At 36.9% G+C, this 23,358-nt stretch overlaps 1 protein-coding gene across 7 annotated transcripts in view; it reads right to left on the bottom strand.

The window, feature by feature from the left end:
* NBEAL1 (neurobeachin like 1) overlaps window positions 1-23,358 on the bottom strand; it is a 90,793-nt gene that overhangs the window by 37,134 nt on the left and 30,301 nt on the right. For 4 of the 7 annotated variants that reach the window (XR_012836059.1, XR_012836060.1, XM_075756450.1 and 1 more), the window contains exons 8-25: window positions 22,718-22,803; window positions 20,846-21,152; window positions 19,746-19,852; window positions 16,197-16,283; window positions 14,680-14,763; window positions 13,090-13,188; window positions 12,405-12,985; window positions 10,180-10,312; window positions 9,456-9,575; window positions 7,921-8,224; window positions 6,889-6,974; window positions 6,378-6,467; window positions 3,259-3,427; window positions 2,085-2,218; window positions 1,846-2,005; window positions 1,647-1,749; window positions 760-916; window positions 5-163 (exon numbers count right to left, since the gene is read on the bottom strand). Coding sequence is in view for 5 of the 7 variants with exons in the window: in XM_075756450.1 (XP_075612565.1) it covers window positions 5-163; window positions 760-916; window positions 1,647-1,749; window positions 1,846-2,005; window positions 2,085-2,218; window positions 3,259-3,427; window positions 6,378-6,467; window positions 6,889-6,974; window positions 7,921-8,224; window positions 9,456-9,575; window positions 10,180-10,312; window positions 12,405-12,985; window positions 13,090-13,188; window positions 14,680-14,763; window positions 16,197-16,283; window positions 19,746-19,852; window positions 20,846-21,152; window positions 22,718-22,803 (2,966 nt within the window). In the remaining 2 variants the exon portion in view is untranslated. The remainder of the gene's footprint in view (window positions 1-4; window positions 164-759; window positions 917-1,646; window positions 1,750-1,845; window positions 2,006-2,084; window positions 2,219-3,258; window positions 3,428-6,377; window positions 6,468-6,888; window positions 6,975-7,920; window positions 8,225-9,455; window positions 9,576-10,179; window positions 10,313-12,404; window positions 12,986-13,089; window positions 13,189-14,679; window positions 14,764-16,196; window positions 16,284-19,745; window positions 19,853-20,845; window positions 21,153-22,717; window positions 22,804-23,358) is intronic. The other 3 variants (XM_075756454.1, XM_075756451.1, XM_075756452.1) reach the window with 1 other exon arrangement.

Below are 23,358 nucleotides of genomic sequence, written 5' to 3' on the forward strand. Positions count from 1 at the left end.
TTACCTTGAACACAAGTTCTCTAAGCCTGTCAGAGTATCTTTGATGCAATAACAGAGCGTAAAGGATATCAGCATTCCCTGGTTCAAAAAGCAATAAAAAAAGCTGGTCTGGGCTTGGGCTGGAATGAAGTAGGCTGAAGAGAACGTCCAGAATTCCACAGAGCTACAAAGTTAAGACAAAATTAATCCACAGTTCATTCAGACTTCATGCTCTGTTTGGGGAAAATTTTCTTGGCTTTTATATTTTACCCTTTGCTTGTTACAAAATAGACATTTTGTCTGCCCAATATTACTGCATTTAAAATCAGATATTTTGGATACACTTTTTCTATATATAGAACACCTTATCAAACTGTAATTAGAGCTACAAAGCAAGTTCAAGTTCTGTTGATGTCTACAAAATAGAAACCGCATCACTACAACTTCTGATCAGTTGCAGTCCAATTCATTTGGTTTTGTAAACTAAGGGAACTTTTCTAATGGCAGTATTACACATCATATGCTTTCTGACCTCTTCAGAGAGGGGGGAAAAAACCCCAGAACCAGTATAAATACGGCCACCTGCAGAGCGCTTTGTCAGTTTCCAGTGTACTTCTATAACCTGCCTCAGGTTCACCTAAACAGAACCGCGCATCAAGGAACACTTTGCTTGTGGTCTTTTTCATTCCCCTCTCTTTATGCACACAAAATTTCTAAACATCAAGAAGCAAAACCAAAACATGTATAGTTTTAACTATTAGTTTATGCCATATTGGATACCTGCTCCTCTTCACTGGTGGCAGCTATGTATCCTACAATGCTCTGTATTTCTTCATGTGTTCCACCTTTGCTCAGGAAATATTTGATCAGTCCATAGAGGGATGTCTGTATTGTTCTCAGGTCATCAGGAGCCAAATCACTGTCTTTACAGCCATTCCTATAAATCAACAGACAGGAAAAGCAACCTAAGGAAGTTCTTCATAACTCATTAATAACAATTTGACTGTGCTAGTTTTGTAATTTTTCATCTACCAAGATACCATGGCACAAGCTATCAATTTTTACTGAAGTGGGGCAACTGAATAGTAACAAGCAATAGCAGATGAGACTTACCAAGTCTGTAAAAGCCCTGAAATGTAGACTTGTATTGATCTGGATACAGGTTCCCCCCCCACACACACCCTCCAAAGGGCAGGGCAAGGTCTCTAGCCAATCCTCCTCAATGGCATAACTATATTCATAAGCAGATACAAATCATCAAGACTGAAAGTCAATTTTAAATTCCTAAAAAAGTCCTACTTCAAATTCTACAAGGATATAAAAGAACTTAAAATGATAAAACATCCTCTGTTTTCATAATGTTAATGATTTATGACTTAATTCACATTGTTGATAACAAGTCCCTCAATTTTGTAATTTTAATGACTTTTCCAAGCATTTCTAGTATCATTGACACAAATTTTATATAATCCTATCATAAAAATTAAAGTCAAGGAAAAGTAGCAAGTCAAATAGGAAAAAAAAAAGCCATTTTGAAAATTAAATCAACCACCAAAAGCCAACCTGCAGTTTTATTTATTAATTTTCTCACTAGGGTGATGGGGGAAAAAACCCACGACAGCCACATACAAGAAACAAGGAGGGGTTAGAAGTAGTAAAACTCATACCCATAATAAATCCTGAGTGTGTCTAGAAGAAACTGCACACCATATTTCTTTCTGAAGAGTCTTCTGCTGTCTTTGATGATAGTAGAAAGATATTGTATATGTCCTACAATATAAGGTTTTCTATTAGAACCTAGATAAAGATTTGTGTCAAGTGAAGAGTACTGTGTCTTTGCACAGTTGTCCAAGTCCAAGAGCTCACCAATTCTGAAGGGAAAGTCCCCACTGTTCCAGATACTGAAGTCAAAAAGTAAGTGTTGATACATCTGTTGCAAAAGCTGCATGTTCTTCTCTACTGAGACTTGCTCTATCAACAACTGTACAGCCATCAGTACATTCACATCCATTAAGTTGCTTGGCACCTTTCAAAATAACAACAGCTTTTAGCACTCAAAATATTGAATATCCTAATAAATTTCATTTTTTAAAAAATCTTGTTACCTTCTGTAACAAGGCTCCTAGGGTGGCAACTCCATGGGAGTGAATGAGATTTTCTTGATTAACATGGTGTCTCTGAATAAAGTGTTTTATCATCAAGATGAAAGTTGCAATAATGTTCTTCTCCAAGCGTGCTTCTGCAAAACACAACAATACCAAAAACCTCATGGTTTATTCTTGGACCGCTGCATAATCACAGACAGGAAGAAGTAAAATTAAGTGTTCACATTCCTCACTATTTCCTGAACTTCTCAACTCCTTTTCTGGTTGTTCCCTATCTGTAGGCTGTCTTTAAACTTTTTCCAGTGCAGAGTCATAGTCATTCTATGCCTCTCCAGAGCTAAGTGACCCCAGTCCTGACTTCAGTTGCTTCATCCATCTGGCTGCAGGTTATAGGCAAACTTCTCTTTCACTTACAACCTTTTACATATGCTGCAGTTGTTCTCCCTGTGTAGTTGCAGACACTTTCTAGCCATGATACGCAAAAAATTAAGAGACAGAGAGAGATATATTTTTAAAATTTTACTCCATCATTTCATATTTGAAACAAAAAATGCTGTTCTCCCTTTCAAGGTCTGATTTCCCAGTAGTTTCTGTTAAAATCAAAGTTCATCTTCAATATGAGCACAGCTTTAAAAAATCTATTCTTAAAGCTTCCTTTCCATTTTTTAAATTTATTTTAATACTAAAATCTGACTGTGTGGACAAGGTAGGAGTTTGAACATTTTCCTAAGAAAATACAAGTTTGGCTAAAGGCTAAACAGTATTGTTCTGATGCTGCAACATCTTCTTGTGGCTCTGACTCAAGTTGTAGTAAAGCTCCTCCTATTGATATTAGTAGGCTTCGCATCAAACAATTTCTCAGAATAATCAGAACAAACTTTTCAGAATAGAAATTTTAAAACTGCATACTTTTATACTAATGTAATAGTAAATCATGAAAAGAAAAATAATGCTATTAAATATTGCTAAATTTAAAATATGTAAGTTAATTTTACATAGTGCTGAACTCCTGGTATTCAGTATTTACGTCCTATCTAAGAACAGAGCGATCCTTTCAGCTTTACATAGGTACTCCAGAAAAGCCAGCACATAATAAAACAGTTTTCTGTCATTCACAGGAAGACTTTTAAAAATCAAGCATAAAAGTTATTGCAGTTCAACTGTACTTTCATACCTGACGCCTTTGTGGATGACAATACCACCCAGTCTCCCTCTACAGGAGTAACCAGTTCTGGAGGTAGAGTTTCCCCTTCAGACTTCTCAGGCATCTGTCCACCAAGAAAGCTGATCTGCTCCAGCAATGGAAACAGCACATTTATTCCACCAATACAGTTGATCATATCCTAAATCAAGAGAAAAGGGAGGAAAAACATCATCATAAAGAAAATTCTCTAGACTACATAACAGAAATTTACTCCAAATACAAGGAACTCCCAAATACATACTCCCAAATTATTCACATGCCACTGTGAAACTAGTTTAAAACACTGTGTTTAACAACAGAGCTGCCCAAGTTTTAGACACTGCAATGACACATATGCCTTCCTGTCAGCTCGTTTTGAGTGTGCATTTTTTACATTTCCTTCCTACTGCGCACCACATAAACATGGGAAACTGAAGGATACAAATCTTAGAAAGAATCTTCTGCTAAATATATTTGAAAAAACAGGAAAAACATATTTTTCCCATTTCTAAGTTACTTGCAGCAAGCAGTGAGAGCAGGTTATACACATCTGTGCTTTAATTATATCCCTGTAAGATCTCAACTTCATGCAATTAAAAAATAAGATGTGATTAATTTTTTTAAAGTAACTTTTCACATACCTCAATTCTAAGCCTCTTTTTAGATTCAGGTCTCCTAAGCCCCCTTTTTTTCCTGCCTCCTCACAAGCAGGGATAGCATGAGACTTCAAACAACGCTTCTTGTGGTAAAGTACAGAACATTCAAATCACAAGATTTCTAGAAGTGATTCACAATGTCACTTAAAAAATCAGAGTCTCAGCAAGCTAACCAAAGACACCTATTCAACTGCCCAGCTTAGTCCACTGAAAACCATTGTGTAGTAAAATTTTAACAGCCAAAAAACTCCAACATCCTGTAAGCCAGCCTATTAATGTGGGATACCACTCCACCTTCCCAGTCAGAAATGTTGGGTAGAAGTAGAGAAAACCACCCTTTTCTTCTCCATCATTTTCTACTTTTTCAATTATTATTCTGCTCCATATGTCTTTTATGATACCCCCTCTCCAGTCCACGTTTATTAAGGTGAATTTAACAAAATTGAACAGTTAAATTAAGAAAATTTTTTATAGCTGCAAAATTTATCTCATGGATGAAGATTTCTATGTTTGTTGAGCAAAACAAGAGGGACCACAGACTTGCAGCTTTTGGAAACAGAAATCAACTTAAAGTCAAACAACAGAATTTGTCTGAACCACCAGATAGCAGTAACTGCAGCTCCTTCTAGGCCGTACCTATCTCCTCATGAGCTCCTCATCAGCTCTTGTGGTTTTTCCTCACTCTAGTCCTCCTCAAGAGGGTGCTAAATCCCATCATGTTTGTTAATGAATGATTCTCCTAAAACTTGTACTCACAATATGCTTTCCCATAAAGCTAGAGATATAAACACTCCTCTTCCCACTACTGGGTGAAGAGAAGAAATTGCAGTATTTTCAAACTATTAATATCATAGCAAAATTAACTAGCTAGCATCTGTATTAATACTAATCTCCACAAGTCGGTATATGCACAGTGTAGCTCCAACAATACTACCTTATTAATTAGTTTGCTAGTACAGTTGATTGTTCACTGTTCTTAAAAAAAAAAAAAAAAGCAGCTTGTATTTATTTGTTCATACATTTTACCTGAAGACAAAACAAGATGTGGTATTCTACTGAGAAGTTTTCTACACTCAGACTTTGAGAAAAAATAAAAATTTTTTTCTCAAAGCTAAGAGTCCTTAATCAAAGATTCTGCCTATAAAACAGAATTGGATGTATCCTATCTAAACTTAAAAGAAATAAATCCTTATTTATTTCACTGTTTCTCAGTCAAACTCCGATGCTGCAAATAACTTGATTTCCTCATGCACAGAGCTAAGCCTGACTGTGATTTTTGATATTAATATGTGTTAGTGATCAGAGAACAAATAAGCAGACAGGTACACAAAGGTATTTATTAAGCTGGTGTGAATTTCATGGTTTCCTCCTCCTCTCCATCAACTAGCAAGTAGAAGACCATTTGGTATTTTACACAGAAGATATCTAATGAACGTGTAATTTGCCTAAATGGTATTCTGTTTGTGGAGCATTGGCAGTGTTGAGTTGACAAAACTGTGAGTTTTAATTCTAAAGTATAAAGTCAGATCTGAAGTGTTGGTGGCATGAGACTAAGAAATTAACTGATTAACCAGAAGGACATAAGGACCCTATGTGTTGGTTAAGAAAAAAAAAAAACAAAAAAACCCAAACCCAAACCCCAAAATATAAAAGACAGTTTTGCTATAATAGAATATTTGAGCAGGAGACTAGAAACAGGTTTAGCCAGAAAATGTTACATTTTAAGCTCAATACTAATATAGCAGTAGTGTTGTGTTTACAACTGCTAGCAAATGTTAAAAGATGATTTGCATAGCCTGTAAGGATCAGATATCCCAATGTGTCCAACAATAAGGAAAAAATATTAGACAATTAGTGTATAGCAGAAACAGAATAAGGTCTAACATTTCAGTGAATAGTGGTGTTTTTTCTGACGTGAGGCTTTTGGACTGCAAGATCATCTAGTCCTGCCGACCCCAAACCAAAAGTAAATAAGATAAGTTAATCTAGTTATGTCTTAAAAAAATTCTAGATTCTTGTAATATTTTAACTCCAGACCTTGTTCTCTGGTGAAGTTAGTCTGCAATTTAGTAATTTTTTTTTTTTTTACATGACTAACACAGCAAAAATCACAAGTGTTAACTTAACCCTACTGATCTAATTCAGAGTTTAAGACTGCAAGAAAACCATGACAGAATCCCCTAGAGATGACAAAATGCTTTCAATACACAACAGGAATATCTTAATGCATTATCTATGCCATTAAAAGCAGTAGCCCTTGTAAGTTCTCAATAAATGTAATGTAATTCTACTCCAGATACAGGATTAATCCATTAACACAAACTACAAAAACATGCTGTATCTGCTAAATATCATTTACATTACAATGATAGTTTCAGGCATTCAAAAAGTTAGATGAACATATACAACCACTGTCGTATTTACATCAGGTTCTGCTTCTTCATATGCACTTACCTTGATGTCCCAGTTCACTACTTTGTTTCCGGTTAGTCTTCCGTGTAAAAGATTTGCAGACAGGTCAAGACAAATTGGGTTTCTGCAGGCCTATTAAACAAATGAAGAGGCTATAATATCACTTAGGAAACAAGTTACAGATCCTTGAACATATAAGATTCCTGAATGATACATAATACTTTTCAGGAAGTTAGTGTCATTGTGTTGATATTAAAGGCTTAAAGAATGATGGAACATCATATATGTTATCTTAGATTTGACATTCACAATTGTGCAAAATAATCCTGTCCTTCTGTCGAACAAGAACAAAACCTATTATCTCTGCACAAGACTACAGTTTAAGAAAGCTCTCACTCCTCCTGATCTTCCCATAACTACCCCAGCATAAAGATGGCAGGCTCACCTGTTCTGTGAAATAGCAATAGGAAAGCAAAAAAAAAGACCATCTAGAACATACTCTGAAATTACTGCACACTGTGTAATCAAAGAGAAATTATGTATTGTTTCATACCTTTGGTGTATAATGAAGCAGCACCTTACTGGGGAGATCTGCTACTTCAGCCTCTTGAGACTTCCATGGAGTTAAACAGTTTGGACCTATTAAAAAATATATAAAAATTATATATAAAAGTATATATTTATAACAATATATATTTACGAGTCCACTGGATATTAATGCTGACCTTCACAAATTTTATACTACTATACTTTGTTGCAATAACAAACAGGACACTCTGAGCCATACCTATTTGAGACATGCTTTGAAGTAGTCTCTATGACTTAAATCATTCATTCCACAGGGTCTGCTTAAAAAGAAATATTCTTGATAAAAAGCTAAACTGCACAAAGAAGGATTTTTTTTTTAAATACATTCAAATAGCTCTAACATTTCTGTCTTTACAAATATCTATTTCATATTTGTCACCAATCTCTGTCATCAAGCCCATGTGCCCAGAAGATGAGTAATCTTCAAGATAGTTTAGTTTTGTTTGGTAATACAAAATATTTCCTTTAAATGATGGAAGTGGTTTTATGCTAATCTCTAGCAATCTCAAGTTACTATGGAACCTAATCGCTTAGCACCTTGAACTGTAAGACATAGCTTATCAGAATATTTTAAAATCACCCCTTAATTATAAATTCTTGTGGAAAAATCCTCAAGTATAAATCACCTTTAAGTGGCCTATCAAAACAAGGGCAATACTTTAAAGAGTCTCAACTGGAAACTCACATGTAGGCAAACAGTAGCAAAAATTAAGAACTTACAAGTTAAAATGCTACCTAACATTTTGATTTTGGCAGGTCTACACATAAGATAAATAAATGAGCTTATGCAAACATAACATTTTAAATAAAACTTCATAAAATACTTATCATTCCATTTTAAACTTATTTGTTATAAGGCCCTCTCACTTAGGTCAGCTCTGCAGTTCTTCTGGATTGTATCTTCTTTATTATGTGACTGTGTAGAGCAAAGCTCAGTGGGGTCTTCTCCATAACTTATCCCTTTTATTCATTTAAAACCAGTACAATCACCACTTACCTGCTAAATATAACGCTTTCACCTGAGGAGGTTGTAGTGCTTCATGAAAGATGATAACTGATCCAAGCTGGCCCTCCAAAGATGTTGGACACCCCCATTCACTGTCCTGAGTCCCTGCTGAGATCATCTTGGTGATGAGCTCCGGTTTTCCAAGCATTCCACCCCAATTTCCTGCAGTCAGTATGCCCCCAAGTGATGTCCGATGGGGCATAACAGGGGAGGAAAAAGGAGGATCTGGTATCTGAGACGGAGGAGGAGTTGTTGTTCTTTGACCAGCTGAACCAATACAGCAGGAAGTAAAAGACTGGAGAGTCATGCATGGAAGAAAAAAACCAAAAATACATACTGTAAACCTAACCTCCTTTTTTCACAGTTTACAAAGTAAATCTGAAGACTATCTCTGGCAAACCTGAACTAAATAAATCAAACTAAGAGCAGCAAGTTCTGGTGTGCCCTGGAAAAGAAATAATCCAGCACAGTAGACCAAAAAAGAGCATATACTTTCCAGACACCAGAGTGCCCTTTCTCCAATTAACAGCAATTTGGTCACCTCAACTGTTGTGTAACCTCTGGCAGGAGCAGAGCCAGGAAGGACGGTGCTCCAGATAACCTGGGTAAACACTCCTCTTCTGGATTATATTTCAAAATACTAGTCCAGCATATCTGCTACTGTACATTTCTTGTATCAGTTATTCCACTCAAACAGATACTCGCATGGGAAGCTTACTCACCCTACTTTTTAGCTACTTTGAGAGCTTATTCTACAGATGGGCCAAAATCCAGTTTTTATCTCACAATGGAAGTTACATTTACTTTCCTTTTTTAAGTGTTATACTGATTTTTACTATGATTGTGCCCAAGTGGTTACTCAACATATTTAATAAATATCAAATTAGGACTTACACGACAGGGAAGAATGTTCAGTGTTGTAGTCCAGTTTAAAATGGATTTGTTCCACAAAAAGAATGGACAATGCTTACAAAGAAAACTAAACATTTAGATGGCTAGTGTGGTGGTTTTTGTTTTACATTAAATGTGTACACATTCAAAGTGGTTAGATTAACTGCATGTAAACTGCTTATCTAGCTAACAAAGCAGGTATAAGATAAGCATATTAAGGGAACATACAGAAAATAGAAGTAAAAAAAGTTATTGCTGAAAGTCACAGGGAATATTTCTCACTGAGTACCGTCACACCAATCCTACTGGCAGAGCTGTGATTTATTATGATTTACCCATAAATTATGTCAGTATGGTCCGGTAATTATTTCAAGGAAAATCCCACAATCTAATCAAAGTAATCTGGGTTTTGTTTTGTTTTTAAACTGAGACAACTAACAATTAATTAATGCTTGTTTACTTATACTCCAAACTGATACTCTAGACGCTGTCCCAAGTTGAACAAAAGCTTATTATCAATAGACTAAGCTATCTTAAACTCTTACACAATTCCCAAATTAAAAAAATCCAACTATGTTCTCGTTGTTCTATGAGAGCTCATCAGAACAGAGGTATGACTCAGAAGGTGAACTTACTTCATTCATGGCAGGGAATCGAAGCGGGGCAGAGATTTTCTGCTGTCCATTGACGTAGATGTACACAAGGCTCTGACCAAAGGGCCTCTTTCCAGGCATGTGAACAATAGTTATGTTGTGCTGGTTAAGCAATATAAAATAATTAAGTCATTATCAAAAAGTAGTGAAATGACTGTATGGAAATATTTAACTTCATCTCTACTTATCTGGTAAGGAAATCACTTAAAAAAATAAATCCAAAGCATCAAGAAGAAAAAACCACCTATCAGCTGCATCCATTTTTTTAAGTAGTTAACATGTCAACAGGTTTTTTTAAGAGAAAGATACAGCTCTTTCACATTAATGCATATCAGTCCTTAAGTATGGGAATAGAAAAGGCCAAGGTAGAAACAGGGTAGCACATTTTTTTCCTTCACATAGCATCACAGCCACCTATGCCTATTGTAATTCAATATGAAAAAAACCTCTGCATGTTAAAAACCTCTAAGCACAATGCTGTAACCAGCTTGTCAATAACAAATGCCTAATAACATAGGCATAATTTAGCTCAATCAATCACTAATCTACATGGAAATTGCTTGCATTTTTTGAGATTAGATCTGTTCTTATGCAATGAATTATTTAAATATTATAAAATACAGCATTTGTAAAACAAAAAATTAACTTTGATGTCTGAGCTAACAGTATTACACTAAACAAAATTTCTTTCAGTATCACATCTTACCCAGAGAGAGTCAAAAAAACAATGGTCAGGCAGCATCACTGTTGCATATTCCCTCTTTGTACAAACTGCAACCACCAATACTCCAGAGCATGTGATAAATGCTTCAAAACCCATACCACTTCCTGTAAAAAAGCTACAGAAAAAGACAACACAACACACAATCAAGGACTTAACTTCATCAAAACTATTGGAAATCACCTAACACTACATTCATTAAGGAGAGAACCAACTAAAGCCATTTGTCACTGGCCCAGTATTTGCTATTTGACTGGCTGGCTGTTACTTTTGTTCCAAAAAAAAAAAACAACAAAAAAAACAACCAAGAGAAAGAACTGCCTCAAGGAAGGGACTCCAAGGCACAGGACATGCAGGTCAAAGGTGATCCACAAAGCTGCCAAAGCAGCTTGTAGTCATCCATCTTTTACATGAAAACATAATCTCAGTCCCCACAAGTAATGCTTCAGTTTGACCCACACAGTTTAAGCTGGTTCTGCTACAATGTCCTGCCCGCTGCAGTCTCTGGAAACCACAATATTGTTATAAAGAAGAGACTGGTCTGCAACCTGTGCTGTTTTCTATCAATTAAATTGTGTCCATCAGCCCCTAGTAAAGCTGCCAATATTGCATGCAGATTCGTGACATTACTGTTACAGTTGTTAGACAGGTTTCTTCCAATTTCCCTTGTTTCACATTGTAGCGTTGTGTACAGAGATTTTATTTATTTTAAAGACCAAAACAGCACGTGGAAGAACTCTTCTAGAAAATGCGGAAAGTTCAATCTTTAATTTTATAGACAAATCTGCATTAAAACTGTTAGATGAGACAGTAAGTGTGATCCATGACTTTTTTTAATCTGTGATTATCTATCAGCAAGAACCTTATCTTAGTGCAAAATGTAAATGTAGTCACATTCTTACGTATCTTATTTCACTCATATGATGAAGAAAATCAGCTGTAAGCAGCTATCTATAAATAAGCCCTGCAAGCACAGGTTTGCATTGACAAACCTTTCATTTTTTTAAGAAGTTGTGAACTGCTATCAAAACCTGCTATACACCCTTAGGCACCATTATTCCAAGTGCATACATTAATTATTGATAGATGCAGATATTTGATAGCACAATGTAAAACACAAATACAAACACAGAAAGCATGAATGTTATAGCTTACATCTGTTGAGGTTGTCTGTCTTATAAATAAACACTGTAAAACATAGCAGTTAGATCAATTTTTAATTATTTTTAATTCAGTTGCGTGCTTAACATTTCAAGCAGAAACTGGAATTTTAAACATTTTAATTTCAATACATTACTTTATCTTCCCAAAACTAGAATGTCTTCAAAATTGTATGTAAATGAAGAAAACCAGTCAGTTATTGGTCTAATATCACCACATTGAAATTCAATTGTAGCTTTTTCACTTTGTAGTGCAATTCCACCCCAGTTTTCTAGAACTATAGTCTACTTAAGATCTTTAGTGGGACACACTGACAAACTCTGGAAACAGAGTTGTGGCAGTTCATCAGGTGGCATCCTTCATCAGGGCTGTGCTATACAAATACATGGGGCAGCCACAGAAATCCAAGAGGTCTCTACCTGCCACCACGGTTATTAATAAACAGAAGTAACACTCTAAGACACAGGGGTTTGGAAAATACTAATTCTGTTACGACTGGAATTCCATTCTTCAACATTTCCCCTGAAACTATAGTGCAGTAAAATGAACTAAAGGGAGTGAGAAATTCTTCAATGAGTATTCCTCCATTCTGCATTTTGTTTGCTGCTTAATGTTAGCACCCATAAAGTTAAATTTGTAGACAGCCAATGTCTACCTACTAGCAAAAGTGTCCTTTTCATTGTGCTGTCATATAGAAAACAGATTTCATTACTTTTACAGGAAACAGGGGGAAGGCTGTTCTGTTTTGGGGTGGGGTGTTTTGGAGGGTTTTGGTTGGTGGTTTGTTTAAGCTATGAACCTTAACAAAATTTGGAGCTATGGATATTGAAATTGTAGACAAGAAAATATTGTAACTGAGAAATTACATGCTTATTTCTGTAACACAGCCTGGCTCTGTTGACAGATGAAACTGCTCCCTTTCACAAACTCAGTGTTATGTATTGCATTCTATAAAGATAAGCAGAAGTACCACATGCCATAGGGTACCATATGCCACAAGGAACAGATGACCTAGATTTGTGCTTTTGAAGCCATTATAGTAACTATACCTATAGAGTTGCTTCCTCTTGCCACTTTTGCTAGTCGTGCTAGGGTCCACTCGATCCTGGTCAAGGCAGAGCCAAGCGTTGAAAGAAAATGCAGAGCCTGGCCACTTATGAATTGATGGAACTGCAATTCCGGCCATGCTGTGGTACAAGTTGAAATACTGCAAGGCACTAGACATGCCCTGCTTCCGAGCCATTGCTAGAATGGCTCGCATCGCTGGAACAACATAAGGGTGAGCACGTTTTGGTTCCTCAGTCCTCAGAAGCCGTATTAGTTGAAGCAATTCTTCTGAGCCCATTGACTGGCTCCCCAAAGAGCCCAGAAGGGCAATGAGGTTCTCTGCACAAGTGCAATGGAGCGCGGAGTGGGAATTTAGCGTCTCAATGATACGGATGACCATGTTCGCATTGACACACGTGGCACGACTCTGTCTGTTAATACAGCAGATTCGCCTCAACCAATTTGAGATGAAAATCTGCAGGTCATGTGACTCTAATTCTGGAAGCCACTGGATAAGCAGCAATAAGGGCTGGACATTACTAATGCCTAGGATCCCAACAGCCATGTGGTCACCTTCAACAGCCTGAAAAAGAGCAGAGAACTCAGACGTGAAATACAATAAAATAGGGCTAGAAGTACTGTTTAAAAGATGTAAACATTTTAGCATTCGAAGCAAGCACATCTCACCATATTCATGAGTTCTTCCAGCAATTCCCGTGAGGGTTGACCCAGCGATTTTAGTACCTCATATATGTGTGCATAACCAATCCTCTCCTTGAAGACCTCCTGAGGATAAAAATCCCAGTCTCACTAACAAATAAAATGGACAAAAAAATCCCATCTACTGCAGCAGGTTCTAATTTAACAAAAAATAATTAGAATGCAAGAATAATGTTTTACGTGCTATAGATCTCTTTTTGATAATACGTCCATGGTGCTCTCTGTAGCATGCTGCAGATGAGAAAGATCTCACTGCAGCACATAGATAAACAAATAAAAGATCAAAGTTATATTTTAATAATTACCCATACAAGAACATAATTGCTTTGGTATAATCCATATGTTAATTCCATCACAAAATACTAACAGCTTTATTTTTTTAATGCAAACTATAGCATGAAATTATTACATTGAGAATTAGAAGTATTCAGGTATTAATTTTTGAGTGAAAGATCTTCCTAGACCAGCTTGATTTAAAACCACCCATCCTAACCACTTCAAAAATTAGAAAAGTGTTCCACGGAAGTATGTCTGAAAAGTAATTGATTTTACGTGAAGAAAAAAAATAATCAAGCACCAAAATCCAAACTGTAGCATCCATTTATGGTTTAGTTAGTAAAGAGTCAACACATCATGTAGAATGGATACTCCCAGCTGCATTCTGCACTGAAATTAAGACTTTTTTTTAAAGGATGAATCTGTAAGCAGAAGTGAGATGACTGCTTAAGTAAATACCAAAAGAAAACGTATGTATGTTGCAGCGAAAGTACAACTGAAAACTTTACTGACCCTTTGTGAATCACAGCCAGTCCCCACCTCCAACATACAACTCTTCCCAGGCTTTCCAGAGTCAGTGAGCACTCCAAGTAACGCTCTGGAGAAGCATAACTGACCCCGTCGTTTCTCACTCAGACTGTACTCCAAAGTGGCTGTCAAATCAGATGACTCCCACTCTTTAGCCTCCACTGTGCAGCCACATCCCTTTCCCTGTGCCAAGACTAGAGAATCATTCAACCACAGGGTGAATCTAATGAATTCAGTAATCTAAGAATAAATACACTATTTTTCTGAGGGCTTAGCTTCTACTCAGATTAACAAACTAACCACAACATATACATTTAACAAACCACAAGAATAACTACAAAGGAAGGGCAAGGGAATGGCAAGACCACCATTCGGACACCAATATCGTCCTGGGTTAGTTTAAAGCCATGATAAAACTACAACACACACTCCTGCCTGAAAACTCCTGCAAACATCCATTAATTCTGCCCTGCACATTCATGGCACAAGTAATGATGTACTTCCTTTACACAAAGGTTCCAACTGCCATAACTCTCTGATCTTCCAGTTTTGATAGAAAGATGGCTCAGTGTCCAGCCATTAGACACATGTAAAGGGATAAAGGATGCTAATCAGCTATTCCTATCCAGCAGAAATGCGCAACCACAAGCTGCTCAGCCTCATTAGCAAAATTCATCAAGACATTGTGACAGAAACACTAACTGGAAACAAGACCAAGAAGCCTACTGCAGACAGACCTCTGCATACTCTTACCTTAGCAGCTGGAGACTTGTGCATTACTGCTGTGAGGGCTTGAATGGTTGACACTGCCAAGCAGTCTAGATGTCCCTGAAACACCTGAAAGTAGCAGGTACAGAAGTTATATACAAATGCGCAAAGCTCCAAAATCTATACTGTGCCCTCCTGCTGGGGGGAAACCAAGAGTTTGCTAACATGCTTCAAAAATCATCTCCTCACCAGTCAAGATTTCATAACCCCACGGCCTACGCGGAATTACATAACAGTAGACAACTAGCCACATACTTCAAGAGGAGAGAAGCATTCACAACACACATTGCACTTCAAATATTCTGATGGACAAACAGGTTTTCCTCATGCGGCTAATGGACAACCTCAAGAGGGAGGGAGGAAAACAAATTAGGAAGCCTCTTGCAGTATGTATGTGTGTGCTGCTGGAGAATTGGGCACCCGCAGTTCATATAAAGTGTTTTCTTTTCCATCCAAATCCCTACACACCAATGCAACACACACACACAAATTATAAGAGATAAGTCACACCAGCACAGTAAGGTGGCTGCCTCACCCATAGCCTTGTTGCATTAATCAACATCTCTTTTTCCAATTTAAGTCATCTTTCGAGCGTTTTCCTGTAATTGTTGTTTGATATTTCTATGGTGGTTTGATATTTCTATGGTGAACAAAAGTGTTGGAGCACTATTTTGCATCCATCAGTAAACCTAATTAGCAAAACTGTGCAAATAAACATACTCTGTTTCATCATCTCTGAATTATTATATGCATATCCGACATTTTGAAAATGAAAAAAGTGTCAAGAATCAGAAGACAGTATTAGACACGAAGAAACATTTACATGCGGTTAGTGTCGCACTGAGTTTCTAAAAAAGCCAAAGCTATTAGTTAGAATCACAATTTGTAGATTACCATACCTTGTATTTAGCATTTCTTTGCATTTTTAATGAGAACAAATAATTCTACTACAAAATTAATACCACAACAATTTGCATTTGAAACTTTCCACATTATTTTGGGAAAATTTAAGCACCAGGCTATTCCTACCTCCCTGATTCAGCCTGTCCATTGTTTTGTGAACATCTGTTCTTGATGACAAGCAAAGAATCAGGACATCAAATACACCCATTAAGATTCACAAATAAGGCTCCAGAATCCGAAACACCACAGTGCTGAGACAAAGAAGCAAAAAAAAAGGGGGGGGGGGGAATCACCACCAGGTTGATAGAATTTCTTTGGATTCATGTACTTCACCTTTTCCTTAAAAGAAGCATAACTGAGGCTCAAATCTATTGCAAATATCTGCAATTTGAAGCAGATGAATAAAACTGAGGTTGAATTCAATCTGTTATTCAGAAAAATCTTTTTCCAGAGACAGCAAACACTGATGTGTGCAGCAACACAAGCTCCTCTTGCTGCAGAAGGCTTAAAGAGGACAGTTAAGGTGAAGCACAGGAATCAAGTTTTACTGTGATTGTGTCTTGACTTCAGTTGAAGCAAAATACAGGTTAGGTAGGTACCTGGTCCTCATTCATTTCTGTCAGTAATTTGTTGGCAAGGTCTTTCTCACTCTTGTCTGCCACTTTATTGTTAGCATTTAAAAACAGCTGTTAGAAACAGAGACAAGAATAATGGAAATAATTGCATTAAACAGTTACCTGCAGCCAAACCTGTGGAGGCTGCCTTGAATTTGTATTTTACATACAAAAAAGAGGAAAAAAAAAAAAAAGAAAGTTCTCACACCGGTGAGACACAATCCTCCATTAATATTGACCTTCTGTTAATTCTTACGATACTGAAGATTACATTGTATTTTTGCTAAATACTAATCACTTTTTCCCCCTCCAGAATTAAATGAAAATATATAATCACTGAGACAAGGAAACAGATCTATCCAGAATTTATATTGGTCACTGGCTTAGCAACTCTGATATAATTTACCATATGCAACATGACAGGAGGTTCTCAAACATTTACTTTTAAGAAATAAAGACTACAGTGGGGCATTAGCAAAGAAATGGATACAGATGTTTCACCATTTTTCACTTATATTTCATCCTAGGTGAAGACTGAAGATAGCTAGACAGAATATTTTAATCTTCAAACAGCAACAGCAGCAGAATTCCTGGGGCACATAGCCTTTAGGACAGGAAGAAGGGTAAAATATCTCTGCCATCATCCTAAGAATCAGACAGGTTGTAAACAGCTTTAAATCAAACATACACCTATACTGCACCTTCAGCTAAGAAACTGCTCTGTGTATAGTAGCTCTGTGTATAGATTCCTTGTCAGTTCCTGAATTTGCAAATTTAAAGGTCACCAAAATATCTTCATAATCAATTGCAGTCACTTTGTGTGCAGTTTAGCTGTAACCTGATCAGGACTAAAATTTATCTTCTTGTGTTTTTAAATTCTACTGAGATGGTAAAAAAATCCCTGATCAAAATGTTTTAAAAGTTCCTTCAAAGAAAAGGAACACCACTTTCCTTTAGTGGGTAAAAACTAAGCATTTGTCTTTTTTTTTCCTCATACATTTTGTTCCATTATCTGCTAGGTAGTCTCTCTGAAGAAAAACCTGAGAAATCAATTCCATAAGCTAGGGCAAACAGAAGGACAACACTCAAGATATTACTTTGACTTACACAGGTGTAAAAGCACATAGAAACACAAGTCATTTTGAAAGGTACATCACGGTCAAGAGCACTCAGTACTGCAGAATAAGGATAATATGCCTCAGAGGGTTGTAACATTAACAAGTGGAAATAGGAACATTAAACAGAAGCAAAGGCAGACATGCAAAAAAAACCCCCACATTAAATTTTTCATATGGGTTACTTCAATTCTGATAATACATGTAAAATAGAAAAATAGATTTTTATTACAATATCCATATGGGTTTAGTTGTTCTATTTAAAAGCTGTTCAGAAAATAAGTTAGTGGGTTTTTTTTTAAACACAGCAAACTGCTAGAGGTCAATGTGCTTTGCTCAAAGTCTGACCTCTAAGAGTTTAATAGATGAGAAAAGATTCAAGACTGACAAAGCAGCTTGTTAAATGTCTGTCAGTATAGAATAAGCACTCCCTGATACATTGAAAGTACAGTCACTCTTTTCGGATGTCACAGGCAAAAAGCAACATTCAGACATCAAAACTTAACCGAGCAGTTTTGAAAAGCCTTTGTGCAGATCTCTAGCCCTAGAGCATAGCTAAGGGAAGGCAGTTTGCCCATAAGCCTTAAAGCCAGCAAATATGAAAAAAAAAGATTTAAATTTTAGAAGACTGTTGAACTGCAAATGACTAGGAAGTATGACTAGAAGTATGACATTAGTACTGCAAGTTCTTTGGAATATCTATAGCAGAAATGGTGGTATGGATTTTCTTCACCCCTCCTTTCCACGAAAATTTCTTACGCTTCAAATTTGCTGAAGATCCAATAGCTTCCTTAGTTTCAGATATGTGTCTGGACTCTCCCGCTATCTGCAGAGCTGCAGAATTGTGCTTTACACAGCTTGATCATGAATCCAGTAGCAGTATTTTCATAGGTCAAGAAAAAAAGTAATCTAGAAATAGGGTGTCCACCCCCAACTAATAAGGAGAAAGCCTAATTCCACAGCTAAATCAATCTATACTATTTGGCTTTGAAAAAGAACAGATACACAGTATATTGGAAAATACAAATAGACACCACCTTCCCAGCCTCCGCTCTCTCCCTGCTTCTCATCCTTGGGGGTATCTTGACTATGACAGGTTAGAAAAAATCCCACTATGTAGCAAACTGGCAGTATTGGTATCCAGTCACAGTAAAATGTGAGACTATCACAGGGCAAAAAATCCTCAAAAGAGCATATCTTACGACATACATACAGGCAGAGTAAAAATAAAAGGAGCAAGCTGCAAAAATAGAGTAGCTGTTCCTGCTTTCTTAAATTCCACCACTTGTTTATATGAGAGCAGGAACATAACTTAAGTCTCCATAAACAGGTAAACATCACACTGCTTGATAATTTAAGAAGAAACTAAAAAAAGAAATTTCTTACAGAGTACAAGGTCAGTACAAAAATAGGCACAGATTCCCAAACAGAGGAGAATAGAAAGGTCAAACAATGTATTTTCAGGAGGAGATACCCTACAAACGCTACTCAAAACACTTCAAGTCAGTTGGCATTCTGCCACTAAGTATAACTACAGTTAAGACATAATCCAAGCACATTTATTTTTAATATATCACTGCACTGAAATATGTTCTAATCCAAAATCTAAATGGATCTGAATCAAATTGCATACTGTAGCTAACATTAAATTATATGGTATTAGAAGAGCTCAAAATAGCTACACCACCAACGTATCACAAAAAGATAAATAAAATATTCCACAAAATATTCATATCTATATTCTTTTGCATGAGAAAAATGAAATCTACAAAGCAGTAAGTGGAAGACACTAGCTTGCAAATTACGACCATCTGGGATTGGGATGAAAAAACAGTATCTATGTAAACACTAAATCCTACACAGAGGAAGAACAATCAAATAACATTCATAACAGCTTGAGCTGTTTTGAGCATGTTTTATGTCAGCTACACAATACTCAAATATTTTGAAACACTTAAAAGACACACCAAAGTTTTTAAAATTGAAAAATATGTCTCCAGTTGCAAATGACTTCCTAGCAATCCAGTGACAGATTATTAAAAAAAAAAAAAAAAAGGAGGTGGGGTGTGGGGTGTGTGTTGATTTCAATTATTCCAGTAACAACCTTAACAGATTTTAGAGACTGAGCAGGAAAGGTATTTTGCTCATGACTCAAACTAAGCATTCATTGCCTTAACCACAACACAGACAAGAAATATCTCTACTTCATTAGGAATAAAAAACAAAAGATTTTAGAGCAACTTGCTCATTTCTGATCATTCATGGCATTAGTGGCTCTAACCAACCCAAAGTTCTCCTTCCAGTATGCAGACACTATAAAATTGCATCTAACTCAGAAGGAAGATATAAAGGTAATTAATATACCTGCAATATTAAAAGACAGGTTTTGTTAAAAATATGCTGATAAGGGAAAATTTACCTTGCAGTTCTGCAACAGTCGAATGAGATGCTCAAAGCAATTACTGTTAAGGAAAATTGCCTGCAGAACAGGCCTATCTGTGCAGTCTAACATGGCTGTGATGGTATCTATAAAATTAAAACAGAACTGGCATCAAAGACAAAACACTTCCCAAATCCATCAAGCATTTTTTCTGCACATTACATAATAAACATGGGGAAAAAAAATTACACAATAAACCATATGCTGTGAATTCTTTTATCAAGAATAATGTGCATTTTAAGCATAGAGCACTAGGCCTAAAGCTAAACATTTTGATGCTGTAAAAATTATCACATAACCTACCATATCAGGAGAACAAATCAGCTACCAAATATCTTTGATTGCTTTGGGGCTCTGTTTAAGCTCTTTGTGAGTACATAAGCAGCATGCCTTTTACTTAAAGCATGCAAACACTTGCTTCCTCATCAAGCTATTACTCTGTATTGTACAGCAGCCTTATACTGTAAGCATTCTTCATCACCTCAGTACTATTCCTCAATTGTCTTGGAAGTTTGGGAAAAGAAATACCTTTATTTATATTTCCCATTCTGAACAAAGTAGAAAAAACTCCAAATTCTGAATTCTTATCCAATGACTTAAACCCAACTGTTTCAGACCGTCACCTTTGGCCAATGTTTACAATAACGTCATTTGAAAAGCGAACTATCACAAAACAGCCATCACATGGGTATTTTATTACAGACCCATCTTATCCTGCAATTAAGGTGCTGATGAGTGTCAGCTGTTGCACAGCAAAAGTGTTGTTTTGGTTTGCTTCTTTGTTTTGTTTTTTTGTTTTGGTTTTTTTAAATGGAGACTGGCAGTCCACAAACCTTGACACTCTGGTTAAATGGTAGCAATCTGATATGGTTTCTTCTGGGTATTTTTGTAGTGAATGATCAAACAAGAATACATCTAAAGGCATGTCAATGAAGAAATGTTTGAAACTTTTCAATTGCTTAGCCAAGTGAACATTTTTGGTAGAACATTCAGTTATATTACTATCATGGTTCAATCACTACTTGCTTCGGAGTTATTATCAAGAGATATTTAAAGGAACTGCACAATTGGGTACTCACTCAGCATTTGGATTTGTAGTGCTATGAACCTGCTCTCCCACTGCCTGCACCGCCTTGCATTAGGTAAAGCTGAATGGTCTGAATTAAGCAACTTGAAATAGTTCTCCAATATCGTACTCGTCTCCACTTGCCGCTGGTCAGAACTGCTGGTTAGAAGGATATGGACAACTTCTGTCAGGCATTTCAGAGTCAGCTCTGCCTTCCTGCTCACTTCCTCAGGGTTCCTGTCATCCCAGTTGTCACAGTCTGCTAAAACACGCATCAAGACTTCCATGGTGGCAGGAGATACTGCTTGAAGAGCATTCCTCTGAAACCCATGGAGAAAAAAAGATTAAGGAAAAAATAATAATGAATAAATAAATAAAACCAAACCTCTTCAAACCAGCAGTTTCTGAGTTATCTGAATAATGCAACATGCAATACTATGTCTGTTAATGCCCTGTAATTGTTAAATAAATATGAAACATTCTACTTGGATTCTACTGATGGGTACAGATGAAATGCAGCCCATCTTGTTCACTTAACTAGGCTTTCTTTTTCAAAGAGAATGCTTATAGGGAAAAGGAAATATTTAAGTGCCTGTTACAAAATTCTTATAAGCCTTGAAAAACTGCTAATTCTAGGTAAACCTTCACTTGCATTTTTATTTTAGATCATGAAATTCATGATACTTTAATTTTTTTTTTAAAATAACATAATAATTAACAAACATTTGTCTGGGCCCTGAGTGTATTTTCCTCACCTCTCTTCCTGGGGGTCTGACTGCATAGGCTCAGGGCCACCTTAAATCTGGGGCAGGGGCCCAGCCTAGCTTTGAGAAGCATTGTCAGGGACTCCTGCCTTCTCCAGGGAGCTGCATTCAAGCTGCAGATCTCAATCTGCCTGAGCTACACTCCAGCCATGCCCACACCTGGCCATGTACTGCCTTGAACCTGACCCACAGACTTGACTGCTCAGCTTGACGTTAGACCCATCTCATCACTACGGATGGGCCTGGCAACCACCAGACTCTTGACTGACCCTAGTTACTATCACTAGACCAAATCCCCACCCTGATGTGCTGACCAGACTTCCTGGCTTGATTTCAGGCTTCAGCATTACAGACTTGTGTAGCAATCTAGGCTGGTTGATCCTGGTTACTACCACCAGACCTGCTCTGATCACCTTGTTCAGGTATAGTAAGACTGTGCCTTTTGCCAGTGAGGTCAACTGCCTCTGCCTGCCTGGTCATCACACTCAGTCTCAGATTGCCTTCCCTGGTGGAGCAGTGCCTGGCTTTGCCACTGCCTGACAACATTTAAAAACACTGTCTCTTCTGGATTATCAGAATTAACATTTGCTTGTGACCAGACTAAGCAGCACATTACAAAAGTCAACCAAGAGAGTGGATGTTGGCCTTGCTGATGATGAACACCCTCTTTTCTTCACATTCTTTCAAATATTTTAAACAGCTTCCAAGCTATAAAGGCCCTGTGCCTCTTACAGAAATAGCTTACTTCCTAGCTTACTTCCCAGCTTACTTCCCAATGTTGAAGAATTTCATGTGTTGATACAAAATTTACATCTCGTCAGGTGGAAACTCCTAATCTAGTTACACACATTTTTTTCTTTATGATATGAAAGTATTACAGTATGGTCATACGAATGTGTGGTTATTGTAGACAGCAAATTTCTACTGTTATTTGAAAGCAGGATCCAGCTTTTAGCATTTAGATACTATTGCTCAGAATGATCCCAAACCTCATAAGACAAACAATTCATAGTCAATAACAAATTCTTCTGATTTATGGGTTATGGGGTATTTATAAGCCTTAAATAACAAACAGGCATTTGGAGGCTTCAGCAGCTGAAAAGAGCTTAAAACATCCTTACCTGACCACCAGCCACAATAGCTCCAAAGAGATGCAGCAGGCAACATTTTAGGCTTTCCTTGAGATGTTCACTTTCTTGAAAGCATTCTGATTGGAGTAAATAAAAAGGAGAAGGGATTCCTTTGGTCATAAATTATACAGTTTTTCCTTTCAAAAAAACCCTACCAACAAACAAAACAATTAAAAAAAGCTGCTCTACTTCCTGTCATCATGCAAATTAAAAAAAACCAACTGTATAATCTCCACTGTATTTTAGACAAGTCAGGCACAAACACATCAATTCCAGCATTATGAAAGTAACATGACAAGACCACATTTATCAGGAATTCACAGGGCCAGACCTTCAACTTGCATAAAACTTTTCATGCAGGCTGACAGAACTATAGATATACAACAACTGTTGACCAGATCCATAATGTAAAATGAGCACATTTTGTCCACACTATAGAGAAATAGGAGGACATGCTAACACACAAGCAGCTAGAAAGCATGACAAAGGTCAGAGCAATTTTTATACAGCAAGTCTAATACGATATGCAGTGCAGGTAGCTCAGAAACAGTCCCTGAGCTTGGTCCCTTTAAGCCAAACTTCCCAAGGAAGCCTGTGCAGGTCTGTAACCTTTCTAGCAGTAGTCTCTTTAA

The sequence above is a fragment of the Balearica regulorum genome, chromosome 6 (genome assembly GCF_011004875.1).
Source record: "Balearica regulorum gibbericeps isolate bBalReg1 chromosome 6, bBalReg1.pri, whole genome shotgun sequence".
Taxonomy (NCBI): domain Eukaryota; kingdom Metazoa; phylum Chordata; class Aves; order Gruiformes; family Gruidae; genus Balearica; species Balearica regulorum.